The sequence below is a fragment of the Pipistrellus kuhlii genome, unplaced genomic scaffold (assembly GCF_014108245.1).
Source record: "Pipistrellus kuhlii isolate mPipKuh1 unplaced genomic scaffold, mPipKuh1.p scaffold_m20_p_13, whole genome shotgun sequence".
Lineage (NCBI taxonomy): Eukaryota > Metazoa > Chordata > Mammalia > Chiroptera > Vespertilionidae > Pipistrellus > Pipistrellus kuhlii.
In genome coordinates, this window is record NW_023425438.1 from 47,213,461 (window position 1) to 47,231,566 (window position 18,106).

Here is an 18,106-nt window from a genome sequence, read left to right on the forward strand (position 1 = left end):
GGACCCTGGAGATGAACGGGAACAAACTAAATTATCAGAGAACAAAATACTTTTACCTAGAAAAAAAATAACTGAATTGGTCCAATAAATACATTTCAAATTGCCCAAAGAGGGCTACTGCAGGGACTGCTGCCCACCCAGAACAAGACTGTCATCTCAGTAAGGTGACCTGGGCCATGGATGTCCAGCTTACACCCTTGGGAGAAATAAAAGTAGTTCTGCCTCTGCAGCCCAAGGCCTGCTGCTTTGGGAGGAGGGCTCAGCAAAAGTAACAGTTCTAGTTTGGGTCATTCAAAACCAACTCTCCACATTGTGTTCCCACTGACACCTAATCTAGCGCGGTCTCCACTTTAAAGACATAAAGGTACCTATTGTCAGTGGTAAGTTTAAAGAGCCAAGTAAGTCCCTTAACCTTGCCACTGAAAAAGTTTCTCAGAATATTATTTTTAAATGCTTAAAATGAAACTAAAAGATAACAAAGGAACTCGCTGAGACCGGTTTGGCTCAATGGATAGAGCATCGGCTTGGGGACTGAAAGGTCCCAGGTTCAATTCCGGTCAAGGGCATGTACCTTGGTTGCGGGCACATCCCCAGTAGGGGATGTGCAAGAGGCAGCTGGTCGATGACTCTCTCTCTCATCAATGTTTCTAGCTCTCTATCTCTCTCCCTTCCTCTCTGTACAAAATCAATAAAATATATTTTAAAAAAAAAAAAATTACAAAGGAACTCAATTACATTGAAATATTGTCATAAGAAATCCTTAATTTTGTGAAGCAGAAACCAAGATCCAGTGGTAAGACTAATAAACACCCTACCTTAGAAGTAGTGGTGAGCATATATGCTATTGCACGGGATCTGCAAGTACTGTAAGGTGATTTGAGAATACCCGTGCTTCCTGCTGGGGACAAAGGTAGGAGCAGTGCTAACGTAACTGTGGTTTATTGCTGATATTCATAATTGAAGGAAAAGGTTTTGAGACTACGAAATATAAAGTAGTTTTTTTATCCAAGTTCCTCAAGCCCCTGAACTTTTTAAAGAACTATCCACAGACCCAACTTCAGGTTTAAGAATCCCAGCTTTCAGAGTCCAGGGAAATGGGGTGCAGCCGGAAAGGGGCCACCCTCTCGCCTTTCACGGAACGCACATTCATTGGGAACCTGGTGCTACACCATTCGCAGATGACCGGCTTCTGAGTCAGGGTTTTGTACAAAGCAGCTCCGGGCTGCAATCCACTGAAAGTCAGCTCTTGACACAAGGATTTGTAAAAAGAAAGAAAAGTAAAATTTTTAAGAAAAAAAATTAAAGAAAAAATACAAAAAGCAAAAGAAAAAAAGAAAAGAAAAAAGAAAAGAAAAGAAAAGAAAAGAAAAGGAAAGAAAAGAGGGAGGGACGGGGGAGGGAGGGAGAGAGAAAAGGAGGGAGGGAGGGAGGAAGAAAGAGAAAGAAGGAAGGAAGGAAGGAAGGAAGGAAGGAAGGAAGGAAGGAAGGAAGGAAGGAAGGAAGGAAGGAAGGAAGGAAAGAAAAGAAAAGAAAAGAAAAGAAAAGAAAAGAAAAGAAAAGAAAAGAAAAGAAAATCCCAGCTTTTAGAGAAAATATTTGGTACTTTTCTTCTGTATCTCACTTTTTTGTTTTTACATTCTATGTAAATTTGCAAAATGATAAAGCAAATTAATGTCATAGTATGAATAATAAAGTTGATGTTTCAGCCACCTTAGTCATCTTGCCAAATAAAATACATTAAGAAAGGATGCTGGTATTAGCATGGCCCATGGACACAGACAATGGGATGGCGAGAGCCTGGAGGGGTTGATGGGGGGGGAAATAAAAATTTTTTTAAAAAATTTTTTAAAGGCCCTAAGTGGTTTGGCTCAGTAGATAGAGCGTCGGCCTGGCAGACTGAAGGGTCCCAGGTTCGACTCCGGACAAAGGCATGTACCTCGGTTGCGGGCACATCCCCAGAAGAGAGTGTGCAGGAGGCATCTAATCGATGTTTCTCTCTCATTGATGTTTCTAACTCTCTATCCCTCTCCCTTCCTTTCTGTTAAAAAGTCAATAAAATATTTTTTTAAATAATAAATCAATAAATACAAAAAGAAAGGATGCTGGGTTGGATGATAGCAGTATCTTGTCATTTATATCAAATTTTCCAAGGCTCTATAATATGCTGTTAGAGCCACCTGGTATTATATTAACAGAGTCCTTTATAATGAACTCAAAAAGGCTTATAAATCATGTAAGTGTTAATGACATCCTGGGGGCCAAAAAGTGTTTCCCTTTGTTAAAGGTATTTCTATCTCTAGATGACCAAAGATAAACCGCCCTGTGAAACAGACACCAGACTCTGTTTCCAAACACTGCTCTGACAGGCACTGTATTACGGAGCCCGCATGCACCTGCAGCTTTTACTAGAAGCAGCAGAAGATGGAATCCATAACATTTCAAAACTTTTGTTCATACATTGTCCTGATTATTTTGTAATACCAGCTAATACTCCCTAATAGTTAACTGCTACTACAAGGTGTTCTTTAGTTGTAAAGTCTGGGCTGCAGATTTCAATCCTCATGCACTACACAGTATGGGCTCACTAGGAAGAAATACCCTCTTATGTAGTCTTCCACCCAAGTAGTACCATGGTTATTTACAGTTTCTAACCAGTGTTCTTCTGAAAGACATTGGCCCACCTGGGTTTGAAACCAACTTCACGATATGCAACTTCTAGCTTTCCCATTCCTGCTTGTATAACGAGCATATTAAGTATTCTGTGTGGTTTCCACTTTTCTGACTGAACTCTGATTGAATTTTTTTTTTTCCCTTGGACTTTGAGTAAAATAGAATTTTAAGTTTTCAAAGGTTAGTTTCTATTTATGTCAAAGGTCTAATTTAACTCTTTTGTGATATATGTGCATGTGACTAAAACAATGTAAATTGTATTTAATTTTTAAAAAAACTATAGTTATGGTGAAAAAGTAACTTTACTGATTATGCATGATCCTCCTGATCCATGAGATTTATAGTTAACATATTTTATTATTTAAATTACTTGGTATCAGGTATATTTTTATGTACTAAATAACTGAATGTAATTATAAACGAAACTTACTGAGTTCCGGCATTACATTTTTAAATTAATGTAATTACTTTATCCTTTAGCCTGTTAAATATAAGTTAAATGATCAGCATAATTAACTGGTGTTTTAGGGTACGTGGGATCTCCCTGAATTACTTTTTACAGCTGCATGTCAATTTAAAAGTATCTCAAAACAACAAGTTGGCTATTTTAAAGCAAAAAGTAGAAAGCAAACAACAAATACAATGAAGCACCATTAAGATATGAAAGCAAATCTGAAATAATTTGTGTACCATATCATTGTTGTGAGAACACCATAAAAATTCATTAGAGAACATTCATTTCTGGTTCCTTTGTGCTGTCTTTTTAAAAGTCAGTTACTTTAGATGACCTTCGCTGAGTGAGAGAAAGCCCTGCCAGGAGGAAGACCTCAGTTTCTTAAGCACCACAGGCCCTGGGCTCACCTCAGAGTTGTCCATGGCTGCTTTCAGTATGCTGGAGTGGGCATTGACGGCCTGCACTGCCGCGTTCTGAGCTACAACGGCCTGCTGAGTGATGTGAGCAGTGTGGCTCAGAGCATCTTCTAAGCTCTTGGCTAGAGCTAAAGTAAAAAGAACAGTTAAAAAAAATTGACTCCCCCCACATATGACTTTATTTTAAACTTTCACTCTTCTACTGAGTTTTCCATTGTAGTACTCCCAAAATGATTTAAAAAAAAAAAAAACATAATTAGTAATTTTGAATTTGGATGACAGATTTGTGGGGATTCATTATACTATTTTTATTGTATGTACACCTAAAATTTTTCCAAAATAAAAAGTGTTTGGTGGTTATTTTAAGAAAGAAAAAAAAATGCTTGAAGAAGGCTAGCATTTATTTCAAATGAGAGGAACAAGATTTAGGGCATTATAGTCCCTTTCATCTATTAGAAGCTTAAGTGGTTCAGCATAACCACTGGCATTTTTCATTTTAAATAATAATCATATAGAACCACAGGGAAAAAGAGATAATTTAAAAAAAAAGGTAACCATTTTCATCTCCTCAGCAAGAAGGGACACTCACATTAAATTATTTCTATCACCAAGACAGAACATAACAGGCAGACAAGAGAAAGAAAAAGACAAGAAAACATGCAAACAAAAAAAGAAAAGGTAACTTGAAAATGGACAGTGTTTTCCACAAAGAACTCAGAAATTAGCAGATACCAGTATTTAAGATAACGTTGCTATTAGCTGCTTCAGAAGTCAAAAGAAACCTAATTTTTTGTTTTAAAGTAAAGCAACGAATGATTTTAGATACAGTACTAAAGTGAAAAAATGGTCACTTGAAAAAAGAAGGCCAGTGAGAATATAAATTTATCCAATACCAGATGACCAAAAAAAAAGAAAATATATTTGGTACCTGAGATAAAAACAAAAGGTGACTTGGAGCAAAAGCAGCATAAACTAGGGGACAAATGGAACCTGATGAGCCACACACAATACCTCTGCGACACAGATAGAGAAAGCTAACCCTGGTCAGTGTGTCCAAGTGGTTAGGATGTAGGCCTATGCACCAAATGGTCAAGGGTTGGATTCCCAGTCAAGGGCATGTATCTGGGAACCCAGTGAATTAATGGTGGGACATTATTTCAAGCATAAAATAAAAATAAACCACTTTACAGAGGCTAGCAGACCCCAGGAGATCAGACTGCTGGCTTGAGGCCCTCTCAGAGTTCTATTCACTTTGTTTTATCTTTTTATATTTGAGTTGTATGAGTTCCATATACAGAATGGCCAGATTATTATGATCTCTGAATGCATAATAATCTGGCCACTCAGTGTGTGTGTGTGTGTGTGTGTGTGTGTGGCCACTCAGTGTGTGTATGTAGAGGCCCGGCCTCACACACAGAATGAATGAATGAATGAGAGAGAGAGTGAGTGTGTGTGTGTGTGTGTGTGTGTGTGTGTGTGTGTAGAGGCTTGGTGCATGAATTTGTGCATGGGTGGGGTCTGGCCAGCCTTGCCAGGAAGAGGGGACATGAGTGGTTGGCTGGCCTGCCTGCTAGTTGAACTCCTGGTCCAGGGGACAACTTGCATATTAGCCTATGGATGAAAGGAGCCACATGATGCTAATCTGACAAACTTAGGGGAGGCCTGTGTCTTGCAAACTCAGAGACCTAAAATAACCACAAAAGATGGTTTGAAAATTAAATAATTAACTACAAACAGATTATAGTGGGTAGTCATGTCCTAGGCCGATATTTTCCCTGACAAAGATCAACTCAGATCTTCTTTACTGAGCCTTTTTGCCTCTAAGATAACATATCTGTGAGATGTCTTGTTAACTTTAACTTCCCTTTTTCTGGAGCCCCTGGGCATAACTAAATGTGGTGGGCACCAGGACAGATACCTCAAATTCCTTCTTTATCATGTTAATTGATCCTTTACCCACCTAAGTATATGTCCATCATTTTACTTTTTATCCAATCCCAGGGGTTTCCCACCGTTTTTTGCTTTCTCCCACCTCCGTAATCCATCACCAATGAATTTCATATAACCCACCTATATCCCTCCTCTGATTGCAATGTATAAATAGAAATGTAACCCGCCATTCTTCAGAGCATTATCTCAATTCGTGGAGGTTCTGCTTCCCGGCATATGTCGAGAGTTTGGCTCAAATAATCTCACAAAAATTCTTTACAGGTTTCAATGTTGTTGTTTTTTCATTAACAGCCTTTTATTATATAGGATATACACTGAGTGGCCACATTATTAAAAGGCGAAAGATTTATGCGGTCTGAAGAGAAACCAGAGCATTGAGTGGCCACATTATTATGCGTTCAGAGATCATAATAATTATCTGGCCACTCAGTGTATATTTTAGATATTAAACCCCATATCAGATATATGGTTTGCAAATATTTTCTCTTATTCTACAGGTTGCCTTTTCATTTCGTTGACGGGTGTGTTTTTTTTTTGCTGCATAGAAGTTTTTTTAGTTTGATATAGTCCAACTTGTTGATTTTTTTGTGCTTTGATTCTTTTTTCTTTTTTTTAAATATACTTTATTGATTTTTTACAGAAAGGAAGGGAGAGGGATAGAGAGCTAGAAATATCAATGAGAGAAAAACATCGACCAGCTGCCTCCTGCACACCCTCCACTGGGGATGTGCCCACAACCAATGTACATGCCCTTGACCGGAATCGAACCCGGGACCTTCCAGTCTGCAGACTGATGCTCTATCCACTGAGCCAAAATAGTTTCGGCTGTGCTTTGATTCTTGATAATGTAAATTAAGGTTTGGAACAGAAAAAAATCCTGAAAATTCTTACTTTGCCCAAATGAAAGTTAAAAATAACTAGACAATGAAAAAAGGAATGTAATGAAGCAGCAGACATTGCCATCTTAAATTTATGGCTTACTTCAAGTTGTCCATATGATAAAAGAAGAGTAAAAAATAAAAAACATAAATAAAAGGGAAAAGTGATATTTATAGTAAAAAAATTCAGAAAAAATTAAAAAGTAGAAAAAATAGAAATATTTCACTTATTTAAACACCAAAATATTCCTCAAAAAATACAACATTCTCAAAAAACAAAAACAAAAAAACACACACATCAATAAACAAAAAAACAGACAAATCTACACCTTTGCTCCTCTGTCCCTTCTATACTTGACACAATTCTAACAAACTTGCCTCCTCAGAGTAAGTAGGGCAGATCCAACGCACTAGAAGGGAAACAGGAACCACTCAAGGCAGAAGACAAATAGAAAAGGGGTAAGGAGAGACAAAAAAAAACAAACAAACAGAAAACACAAAAACAAAACTCTAAAAAATGTAAAGCAAACATTTTCTCAACTCATCGTAAAGCTACATGCCCACTACCATGAGACATCAATACAATGCAGCACAGTACAATAAAGTATGTACCATGTGCCTTATTTAATACAGGAAAATACATTTTTACACATCTATTCGATATTATCTTTTTTTAGACCATCAGAAAACTTAAAATTGAAATGTAAGAAGAAATATGCTTCAGTTAGCTGGAAATCAGAAATGTGTGGAACATCTGTCCCCCACCAATGTCAGATAAGAGGGCTACTTCAGTGAGAGCACAGAGGCTGGGTAATAAAGCAGAGAGTGAGCCACTCTGAACTGCACAAATTCATTTATGAATTTAACAATTAAAAGGCTCTTAGGCCATGCAACTTAATACCAAAAAACTCAAACAATCCAATTAAAAAATGGGCGAAGGACTTGACTAGATATTTCTCCCAGGAGGACATACGAAAAGATGCTTAACATCTCTAATCATCAGAGAAATGCAAATTAAAAACATGTGAAGATATCACTTCACACCTGTCAGAATGGCTATCATCAATAAACCAATAAACAAGTGTTGGCAAGGATGTAGAGAAAAGGGAACCCTCATGCACTGTTGGTAGGAATTCAAATTAATGCAGCTGCTATGGAAAACAGTATGGAGGTTCTTCAAAAATTAAAAATGGAACAGCAATTCCACTTCTAGGTATTACCCAAAGAATCCAAAACAACAATTCAAAAAGATATATGCATCCCTATGTTCACTGCAGCATTACTTACAATAGCCAAAATATGGAAGCGACCTAAGTGCCCATCAATAGAGGAGTGGATAAAGAAGATGTGGTACATATATATATATATATATAATGGAATATTACTCAGCCATAAAAAAAATAGTGAAATATTACCAATTGTGACAGCATGAATGAACCTAGAGTATTATGCTAAATGAAATAAGTCAGACAGAGAAAAACAAATATGATACGCTTTCACTTATATGTGGAACCTAAAAAAATAAACAGAAAGAGATTGATAGATACAGAGAACAAAATGATAGTTGCCAAGAGAATGGGATTGGGGGACTGAATGAAAAAAGGGTTTAAGAAATATAAATTGGCAATTACAGAACAGGCATGGGGATGTAAAGTACAACATAAGAATATAGTCTACAATACTGTAATAATTATGTATGGTGCCTCTTGAGTACTAGATTTATTGGGGGATCACTTAAATTATCTAATTATCCAACCATTATGATATATACCTAAAACTAATACAATAATGAATGTCAATTGTAATTGAAGAAAGTAAAAATAAAAAAAAGGACTCAGGTACATTGCAAACAATATCTGTTCACCAGAGTACAAAGGACCTTTAGCAGTAACCACAATAAAAACAAATGGAGAAAGTATAAGTATTGTTTGGAGTTTTCACCAACAGTACACTAATAGCCCTTGTTACTTGGGTAATAGAAGTTTAGATGGAAAGAATACAAATGATAAAATGAAGGTGGTGAACAGAGCAAGGCCACTAAGGAAACAAAAGGAATCAGAACTAGCTGACAGATGAGAAACTTATGCTGATGGTGGAAGAAGAGAGCAACTAATAGGGATGACTCTAAGTACTTCAGAAATCGTCTGGGTTACATACACTCAAGCTTAACTTGTTGTTGCTTTTCTTGTTGTGCAAGGCGAGCTGCAACTTCTTCTGGTGGTCGCTCCCTTACAGAAGTTGAGGATGCTTCCTCTTGCAGCAAAAGTAGAGAGGAAAGCAAATTTAAGCATAGAATTTCGAAAGCTCAGAGGGATATAAAAATACCATCGTTTTACTTGCCGGCTATATCAACTGACAGCATCATTCAATGACTCCAACATGAAGAAATAAGAAATCAGTTCTTAGACTCCTTGTTTTCAAAGATTTATTCAGACTATGAAATTATAAAAATTACCTAAGCAAGTCTGCAGACTTAAAATCAATATAAATGTGTACTTACAATAGTATCTAGGGGTTGTCTAGGTATTAAATAGTTCTGAAGAGCATATCATTTGTAAAACCACAATATAAATAATTAAACTACCTGAAGTTGCAGCTTTGGGTTTTCCTTCATCACTGTGAGAGTGACCATTTTTTATAGATTCCTGATGCTGAACCGCAGGGGCAGGGACCGACAGTGTATCACCTGCTGCAGAAATAATTTTGGCTGCCTCTGTCGATGCTGTAAATATGTTACTCATGGTATTTATAGTTTCCCGGAATAACAGAAATACACAGGTATCCACTACTATTACCACCCTTAAAAACACAAGTGGATGTGCCACCACTATTCAAACACACAAGTACACAGGGGCACTTTCCATCACATACCCAAACCCACAAGATATAACAGCTAAGGAACACTAGTGAAAAGAGCCTTGCCAGCATCCACCTGCAGTTTAACCATCATTATGCACAAGCAAGCCTTCTAGTAACAGTACTAAATGCACTAAATATCAACATATGAGAGGCATACATAAGATTTTTACAACATGGGAAAATAACAACAAAGGAAAAAAGAGAATGAAGAAGGCAGACAAAAGAAATTAATTAACCAAAAAATCATTTTTAATTGAAGAGTGGTAGAGATGAAACAAGGTGTGAGCGAGAACAAGATGAATATTTTAAACACAAGAGGATCACAGTAAAGACAGTGAATTAGTGAAGAACAGAACTCTCTTAAAATTATTTCATAGACATTTTTAAAGAAAGATGAAAAACTCAAGAGCTCATGAGTTATAAATAAAAGTAAAGAGAAAATGAGTAATTATAGAGGTGGAATAAAAGGGGAAAGAGCAACAAAATGGAGAAAAGAGATAAAACTAGATTATTACAAAATCTATTAACCTCCTTCTCTCCTCCACTGGACCCTACGTATTCTCCACATAGTGATCTTATTAAAATAAAAGTCAGATATCAGTCACCTGACTCAACACATTCCCAAGGACTCTCCATCCCACTCAGATATAAAGCAAAATTATATATTTTTTTTTAAGCAAATTCTTAGGATGGCCTCCAGGACTGCCACAGTAGGCTTTCTGCTCCCTTGCTGGCCTCATTTGCTAGTGTTCTTCTCTTGTTCACACTCCAGCTTCACCTGCTCCTTGCTGGAAAATGTCCAGCCCTTGCCCTAGCGAATAATCCTACCTGGGATGCCTTTCCCCGCCAGCCTTCTGTGACTCACTTCCTCACCTCTTAGCCTTAGTTCAAAGGAAACCTTCCAGGCAAACCTTTCCCCACTGACTCCATTAGAACTGCAATATTCCCTCCCACACTGACTTACACTAACATCCTATATATACATTTTACTTATGTATTTAATATATGATCTCCCTCCCCTCATACCACTAAGGAATATTTCCAGAGTTTGTATTTGTTAGTGTTTACTATTTATTCATTGCTATATCCCCAGTACCTAGAAGACTGCCTGGCACATAGTATTTGCCAAATGGAAAAAGTCCACTGACTTAATTGAGGATAGAGGTGACTAAGGATTTCAAACACAACTAGCCTGACTCTAACCTGTTCAGTAACACATTTGAAGTATATCACTGAACAGGTTAGAGTTAGGTTCAGTACTGTACACTAACAGTACATAAGGTGGGATTTATTAATAAATCATGATGGCAAAAAAATCTACAGATTTAAACTAGATCAGATACTTTAATTACTAAGAATAGAGAGGAAGAAAAAACTAGTGAACAGGGCAAAAAGAGAATATGTAAATCTGAGGGGGAAAGCTAGGAGTCAGAAGGAAAATAAATAAAAGAAAAAATAAATAAAGTCTGTTGCAGATAAGACAATTCTTGCCATTACCCTCTCTGAGCAGCTATTCATAATAAAGCCCAATTCCATATCCCTCCCAACCTCTCAACCCCTAAAATGAGAGTCCTTCATGCAGAAGGGCCGCCCTCTTAACCACGGATACAAATACATTAAAACAATTCATTTACCCACAATTTTAAAAGAATGATTATAAATATAGGTACCTATTGAAGCTGGAGTGTCGCCCTTTTGTTTCTGGAGCTGTGAAGCAGGCAGTTTCGATTCTTTCATTACCTCTGATACACTGGAGATTTTTAGTGGACCAGACTCAATCTTGGAAATGAAAAACATTTAACATTTCAGATACAATACTGTTTATTCAAAAATGTAGTATACAGTAGCTTGTATTTCAACAATCAAGTCTTTTAGGCTTTTAACCTAGGGTTAACATTATACAACATAATTTTTTATTAACCTTATTAAGAGAAGCCTTCATATTAGAAAAATGCAGTTCAAAAATTTCATTCCAAAGGATTAATAGTAAGAAAGACTTCTCTTAGGGCAACTAATAAAGTACATGATGTATGTGTCTACCTTTAAATACCACTCTTTTTACACATACAATATTAAGAAGACTATTTCCATATGCTTCCTAAATCACGTGTTATCTTCTGTAATCATTCAGTTAGAAACAAGTGATTTTTATAGGCTCTGAGTAAAAATGAAAATTAGCTTTTTATCTCTTTAATCTCTAAAATTCATGCAACTACATACTATAATATATCATCTAATTGTCACGCCTCTCTCACAATTACCACCTGCGTTTAGTTTAAGGCATTGTTCATTAACAGGACTGCCAGATGATGTGCTAGAGAAAATTACTGAGAAATAGCAATATTTTCATTTACCACCTATGTTGTCCCACTTTTTGCCAGAACTTGGTAGACAGTGGGACTCAGATGTCCCAAAGATGACTGCTCAAACAAAGCAGAAATGGCCCTAAACTTTATAACTACCAGAATTAAACATATAATTTATTTTTATTAAAATTTTATTTTTTAAATCATGAAATACACACTCATTATAACAAGCAAAATAATATCAAGATAAAGCAATAGTTTTAATTTGCCTCTCTATTGCTCCTTTCCTTTCCGGTATTCTCATGTTGCTACTGCTAATAGCTGAACTCAACCCTCCCGACACCCGCACCCCAAGGAGAAGTTCAGGAATACACACACATACAAATTCTCATTTCTTTAAACTAAAATAGGATTATATTATACAAATTCCATGTAATTTGCTCTTTTCTCATTTAACAATATATTATGAACATTCTCTTCCAAGAAATTCTTTCTTGCTGTATAATATCCTAATTTAACTGCATACCCTAATTTAGTTGCAAAACCCATAACTTGGCCAATTACTCCCCTATTTTTGGTCATTCAAGTTGATTTCTGTTTTATTTTGTTTTGTTAAACATCCTTATCCATATAATAGAAAAGCACTATAGAGTGGTATCTGTAAGAGTTTGCCAAAAGAGAAACTGCTGGGTCAAAGAGATTGAATATTTTCAACATATATTAACAGATAACTTTCATATATGATTCTAGAAACTCATACTCTCACAATAAATGAGTGCTTGTGTATGAATATGATTTATTTCTAGACTTATTTATTCTTTTTTTAATATTTTTTATTTTAGAGAGGAAAGGAGAGGGAGAGAGAGATAGAAATATCAATGGCAAGAGAAAATCACTGATTGGCTGCCTTTTGCACACCTTTACTGGAGATTGAGCCCACAAACCCAGGTATGTGCCTTTGACCAGAATCAAACTGGATACTCTTCAGTCCATAGATGGACACTCTATCCACTAAGCAAAACCAGCCAGGACATAGCCTTATTGGTTTTATCTCTAATTTTTAATTCTGTGTCAAAACCTTATTGTAAAAAAAAAAACAAAAAAAAACTTATTGTTTTATTAAAGAATTATAACAAAGTTATTATCTGGAAAAGCAAGTACTGTATCATCTGACACTTTTTTTAATATATATATTTTATTGATTTTTTTACAGAGAGGAAGAGAGAGAGAGAGTTAGAAACATAGATGAGAGAGAATCATCGATCAGCTGCCTCTTTAACATCCCCTACTGGGGGTGTGCATGCAACCAAGGTACATGCCCTTGATGGGAATCGAACCTGGGACCTTTCAGTCCGAAGGCCGACGTTCTATCCACCGAGCCAAACCAATTTCAGCCATCTGACACTTTCCAAAATGTTCTTAGCTACATTATTTATCCCGCTATATGAACTATAACCATCTTGTCTAATTCTTCAACCTCTAGAAAAATCTATTTGAATTCTATTACGTAGCTATGTGTGTATGTGCGTGTATATGTACATGTATATGTCATTTTCAAACTATATACAAATTTAGGAGAAATTTTAGAGAAGTACATAAATTTGAGAGAAATGACACTTGTAGACATATGAAGTCTCAACAAAGAATATAACATTTGTCTCCATTTAGGCAAATCTTATTCTATGCCCATCAAAAAGATTTTAAGTTTATTTTCTCTCAATATTTACTGTCTTTGCATAAATAACAATGTTGGCACTAAAAGGATTCCCATAAAATGTATATTTTTTAAAAGCAGTAAGTTAAGCCTTGGCTAAGATGCCCAAGTAGTTAGAGCATCGGCCCACAGCACCGGAGGATTGAAGGTTTGTTTCCTGATCAAGGGCACATCTGTGTTGTGGGTTTAATCCACATGGTTGGGACACAATTTAAAAAATATCCTCAGTTGAGGAATAACTATAAAAATAAATAAACAAACAAACAAACAAAAGCAATGCATGACAGTTCAGAATACTAATAAATGGTAAAAATTTAAAAATAAAAACACTAATTGCTACTTTAATTTAGAGGTGAGAAAACTCACTTTGGTCTGTGTAAGTGAAGGATGCAGGACTTGAAGAAAACGTTAGTAGGCAAAAGAAAGGAAGTAATTCTGGGTAGAAGACCACAATGGCAAAAGTTGTGCAAATAGAAGGGGTCTTTGTGTAGTTCTCCACTTTAACCAAGGCCCTTGGAACAGTGCCTGGGTACATAATAAGCATTCGACATACTTTTGCTGACTAAGAATGGGAAGCACAGGTATATTTATAAAGTAAACTGGCATGAAGCCAAAGACCATTCAGAGATAAAGCCCAAAAGGTCAATGGCAAATGTATCAAATGTCAACCTAGGAAATAGTAAAAACCACCAACTACAGAAGAAAGGAACTGATGACCAGCTCTTAGGCTAACAGTTAACCACTCTTGGATCCACTTTCCTTATTTAGAACATGAGACAATTTCTAAAGTCTATAGTTTTTACATTCTGTAATCCTGTCTTTTAAACAATAGAAAATGTACAAAAGTTCCTGATAAGTGAGCTCATAAAAACATTATAGCACTTATAAGATTCTCTGATATTGATATGAGGATTGCCTAGATCCATGGTTGGCAATCTGCGGCTCAAGAGCCACATACGGCTCTTTGGCTCCTTGAGTGTGGCTCTTCCACAAAATACCATGGCCTGGGAGAGTCTATTTTGAAGAATTGACGTTAGAAGAAGTTTAAGTTTAAAAAATTTGGCTCTCAAAAGAATTTTCAATGGTTGTATTGTTGGTATTTGGCTCTGTTGACTAATGAGTTGACTACCACTGGCCTAGATTATGTTAGGAGAGATCTGGGGGATGGAGAATGGGAGAAGGATGGAAAAGGCTGTGTACGTCCTAGCTGTTTTTGCTCAGTAGTTATAGCACCAGCCTGAGGACTGAAGGGTCACAGGTTTGATTCTGGTCAAGGACATGGATCCCTGGCCCTGGTCAGGGCATGTGTGGGAGGCAACCAATCAATGTGTCTCTCTCACATGAACTTTTCCCTCTCTCTTTCTTTCCCCATCCCTTCCACTCCTTCTAAAAATCAATGGAAAAAAATATCCTCTGGGTGAGGATTAACAAAACAAAAAGGAAAGAAGACTGTGTAGGAGGAGAGGAACTAATCTAGTCTGTAAAATCATTTGCATATCTATATGAATAAAAGGCTAATATGCTTATTAGACCAGGAGACCTTCCAGACGTCCTTTCCAGACAAAGCCATGATGGTGGGGCCAAGACAGAGGCAGGTTAGGGACGATCAGACAGCAGGAAGAGGGGGGGCAGTTGGGGCAAGCAGTCTGGCAGGGGGGGCAATTGGGGGCGAGCAGGCCGGGGGGGGGGGGGGGGGGGGGGGGGGGGGCAATCAGGCCAGCGGAGAAGTGGGCACTTGAGGGCGATCAGGCCGGGGGGTGGGGGGAGTGCATTGAGGGCGAGCAGGCTGGCAAGGGGTGTAGTTGGGGGCAAGCAGGCCGACAGGGGGTGCAGTTGGGGGTGAGCAGGCTGATGGGGGGGGGGGGGGGGGCAGTTGGGATAAGCAGGCCAGCAGGGGGAGCAGTTGGGATAATCAGGCTTTCGGGGAGGGGGGCAGTTTGGGGTGAACAGGCCAGAAAGGGGGACAGAGGGGGCAATCAGGCTAGCAGGCAGAGTGATTAGGGGCGATCAAGCAGGCAGGCAGGTGAGCGGTTAGGAGCCAGCGGTCCCAAATTGCAAGAGGAATGTCCAACTGCCCCGAGGGATCCCAGATTGGAGAAGATGTAGGCCAGGATGAGGGACATCCCCCCCCATGTGCACGAATTTCATGCACTGGGCCACTAGTGAAATGATAAAGGTCAGAACTGGGATAAGGAAATTAGTAATGCAAGAAAGAGAATATCAGAGATTAAACACAATAGAATAGCTAATAAAATTACGCAACTATGGAAATGAATCCAAGAATTCTAACCTATCTACCGGACGGATGGCATGGTACTATCCTTAATACAAATAAAGCAAACTGGGAAGTGTGTAAATTATGAGGTGGTCCAACATGGACCTGCCAAGTTATCCTAGTGGAAATGTTCAGAGGAGTAGCTAAACGACTTTGAGAAAAAGCCAAAGTTATTATTGAGAGAGACAAAAATGTCATCTACAAAGAATGACACTTAAAGTCACGTGAAATGAGAAAAGAACACTTCTATGAGCTATTCAGCCTGACCCCATGCTCCTAGAATTGCTTCCAGCTAGTTCTCCTGGGTTATGGAGCTTAAAATGGACTGAGGGTTTTAGAATGAATCCATAGGATTCTGCTCCTTGATTATTAGAGATGCAGGACTATCTCCCTCAGGCAGCATAGACATTTTAAAGTTCATACAAAGAATAAATGATATAGAAGATTAACAAGAACATTTTGAAAAAGCATGTTTAGGGGCTAGGGGTTGTCAGAGGATACTTGCTTTTTTAAATATTAACTTTGTTACAGGGTTGGTCTCTCTAGACCATGCTAGATACTGGAGAACAGAAGTCCACCAGCTTCTATGAATAAACTGATCAGCCATGTCCAGCCTCACAACGTAAAGAAATACCCAATACTAAATCAGCAAATATCCACACTCTCTTTTGTAAATTTTTTTAAGCAATTGTTTGAATGAAAATATATTTAAGATTTTTTTTTTTAAGGTTGATGGAGGAAAACAAGGGTGAAACTCTGAAGAATATGTACGAAGTCCAAGGAATGCCAGTACTAAAGAACCAATTAGTATGTAGCTGAAAATTCTGACTGATTTGTGGCCCACAAGGAGCCAGTACTAACAAAAACATTTGGGTTCAGCCGAAAACGGTTTGGCTCAGTGGATAGAGCGTTGGTCTGTGGACTGAAAGGTCCCAGGTTCAATTCCGGTCAAAGGCATGTACATTGGTTGCAGCACATCCCCGGTAGGGGGTGGGTAGGAGGCAGCTGATCGATGTCTCTCTCTCATCGATGTTTCTAGCTCTCTATCCCTCTCCCTTCCTCTCTGTAAAAAATCAATAAAATATATATTTTTAAAAACATTTGGGTTCTGTCAGGACCATTCTACATTGGTCTTCAGTAATGTAAGTCAGAGCTTGACAGCGGCAATGGTGTGGGCTGACACGGACCCTCAGGTCACAGCACAGCCAGGGTTACCTCTACCAGAGCTAGCTCTTCCATTTACCTGCATGTGCCAACCAATTATTTCCTATACGGTGTATACTAAGTGGGAGCACTAATGGGAATTCAAAGGGATAAAAATACAACACTACAGATTAATATTTTAAAAAACCTGACAAAAACGCATCTACTGAATTATACATGCAAGATCTACTGAATTATACATGTAAGATACTTTAAAGATGAAAACAACCTGCTTTTAAAAGCACGCTACAGGGTAAATTGAAGTAATATTTAAAATGCTTACCGGCTTCTTTGACAATGAAATACTATAAGGCGAGGAACCAAGAACCATCTCAAAGAGCTTGTCTGAGTAAGGTATGGTTTTCTCTACACTTTCTCGGAAATGAGAATCCAATTTGGCATACAGGATAGTGCCACCAATACCTCCGCCAACAAACAAAAGACCAGCCCCAGCAATTTTGGCAGGAGACATCCTAAGTGAAAGAAATAGGAACACATTTATATTTCTTGGCTCTCCTAACTTTATGCAAAGACCTCGAACCTCTACCACTCCTTCAGATCACAGCAAGTTTATTAGCACAGCTGTACATCACCTTTCCCTGATTTAAACATGTCCACAATAGAAAACCACATTTACTTATGAGTAACTAAAACAAATTAAAATACAGTAATGGCTAGGATAGGTAGCTATGAAGCAATCTGTTCTTTAACACTTAACATTCAAGATGTTCACAATTATGAAATTTCTTTGAACCCAAAAAAGAACTAGCACTCATTTTCAAATTTAATCTTCCCTTAATTAAACATTTCTGTAAATATAATAAACCATTTATAAAAGTAAGATAATACAAATAAACAAACACAACTAACAGTTTTTAAATTACAATGTGCTGAGTTCTGGATATAAATCTATTTGCCATAGAGTGGAAGACAGCACAGAGGGGGTTGCTTCTATCTTGAATGCCACCCAATTACCAAAGAACCAAAAAGAGAATCATAACAAACTTTCACCTACAAATACCAATGATCCAAAGATATTACAGTAAAGCTCCAGTGTTCGTACCCCTTAACAAAAAGGTTCAAGCAGCTATTCCCATAGTCAAGAACACATACACACACACACACACACACACACACGCACACACACGCACACACACCTCTTCGCATACAGTTAACAGTCTATTTACAGAGAGACATACTACGTACCCAGAACTGCCTGCAGTGGAGTATCTACGGCATGGTCGTAAGGGACGGAGGATAAACTTCCCACAGAGACAACTCTAAGAGGAAGAAGAAAACATCAGAACCAATACAGCAAAAGGAATGTGGAAAGCTTTTAGAGTTGGTAACTTAAGAACTAATACTTTATTATAAATGTCTT

General features: G+C 37.6%; 1 protein-coding gene across 10 annotated transcripts in view; it reads right to left on the reverse strand.

Annotated features, from left to right (window-relative positions):
* Nucleotides 1-18,106, reverse strand: part of IMMT (inner membrane mitochondrial protein) — a 48,540-nt gene that overhangs the window by 19,370 nt on the left and 11,064 nt on the right. For 2 of the 10 annotated variants that reach the window (XM_036435915.2, XM_036435913.2), the window contains exons 2-7: nucleotides 17,932-18,005; nucleotides 17,009-17,198; nucleotides 10,898-11,006; nucleotides 8,953-9,057; nucleotides 8,526-8,621; nucleotides 3,532-3,668 (exon numbers count right to left, since the gene is read on the reverse strand). In XM_036435915.2, the coding sequence (XP_036291808.1) occupies nucleotides 3,532-3,668; nucleotides 8,526-8,621; nucleotides 8,953-9,057; nucleotides 10,898-11,006; nucleotides 17,009-17,198; nucleotides 17,932-18,005 (711 nt within the window). Of the gene's footprint in view, nucleotides 1-3,531; nucleotides 3,669-8,525; nucleotides 8,622-8,952; nucleotides 9,091-10,897; nucleotides 11,007-17,008; nucleotides 17,199-17,931; nucleotides 18,006-18,106 lie in introns of all 10 variants that reach the window. The other 8 variants (XM_036435911.2, XM_036435909.2, XM_036435919.2 and 5 more) reach the window with 6 other exon arrangements.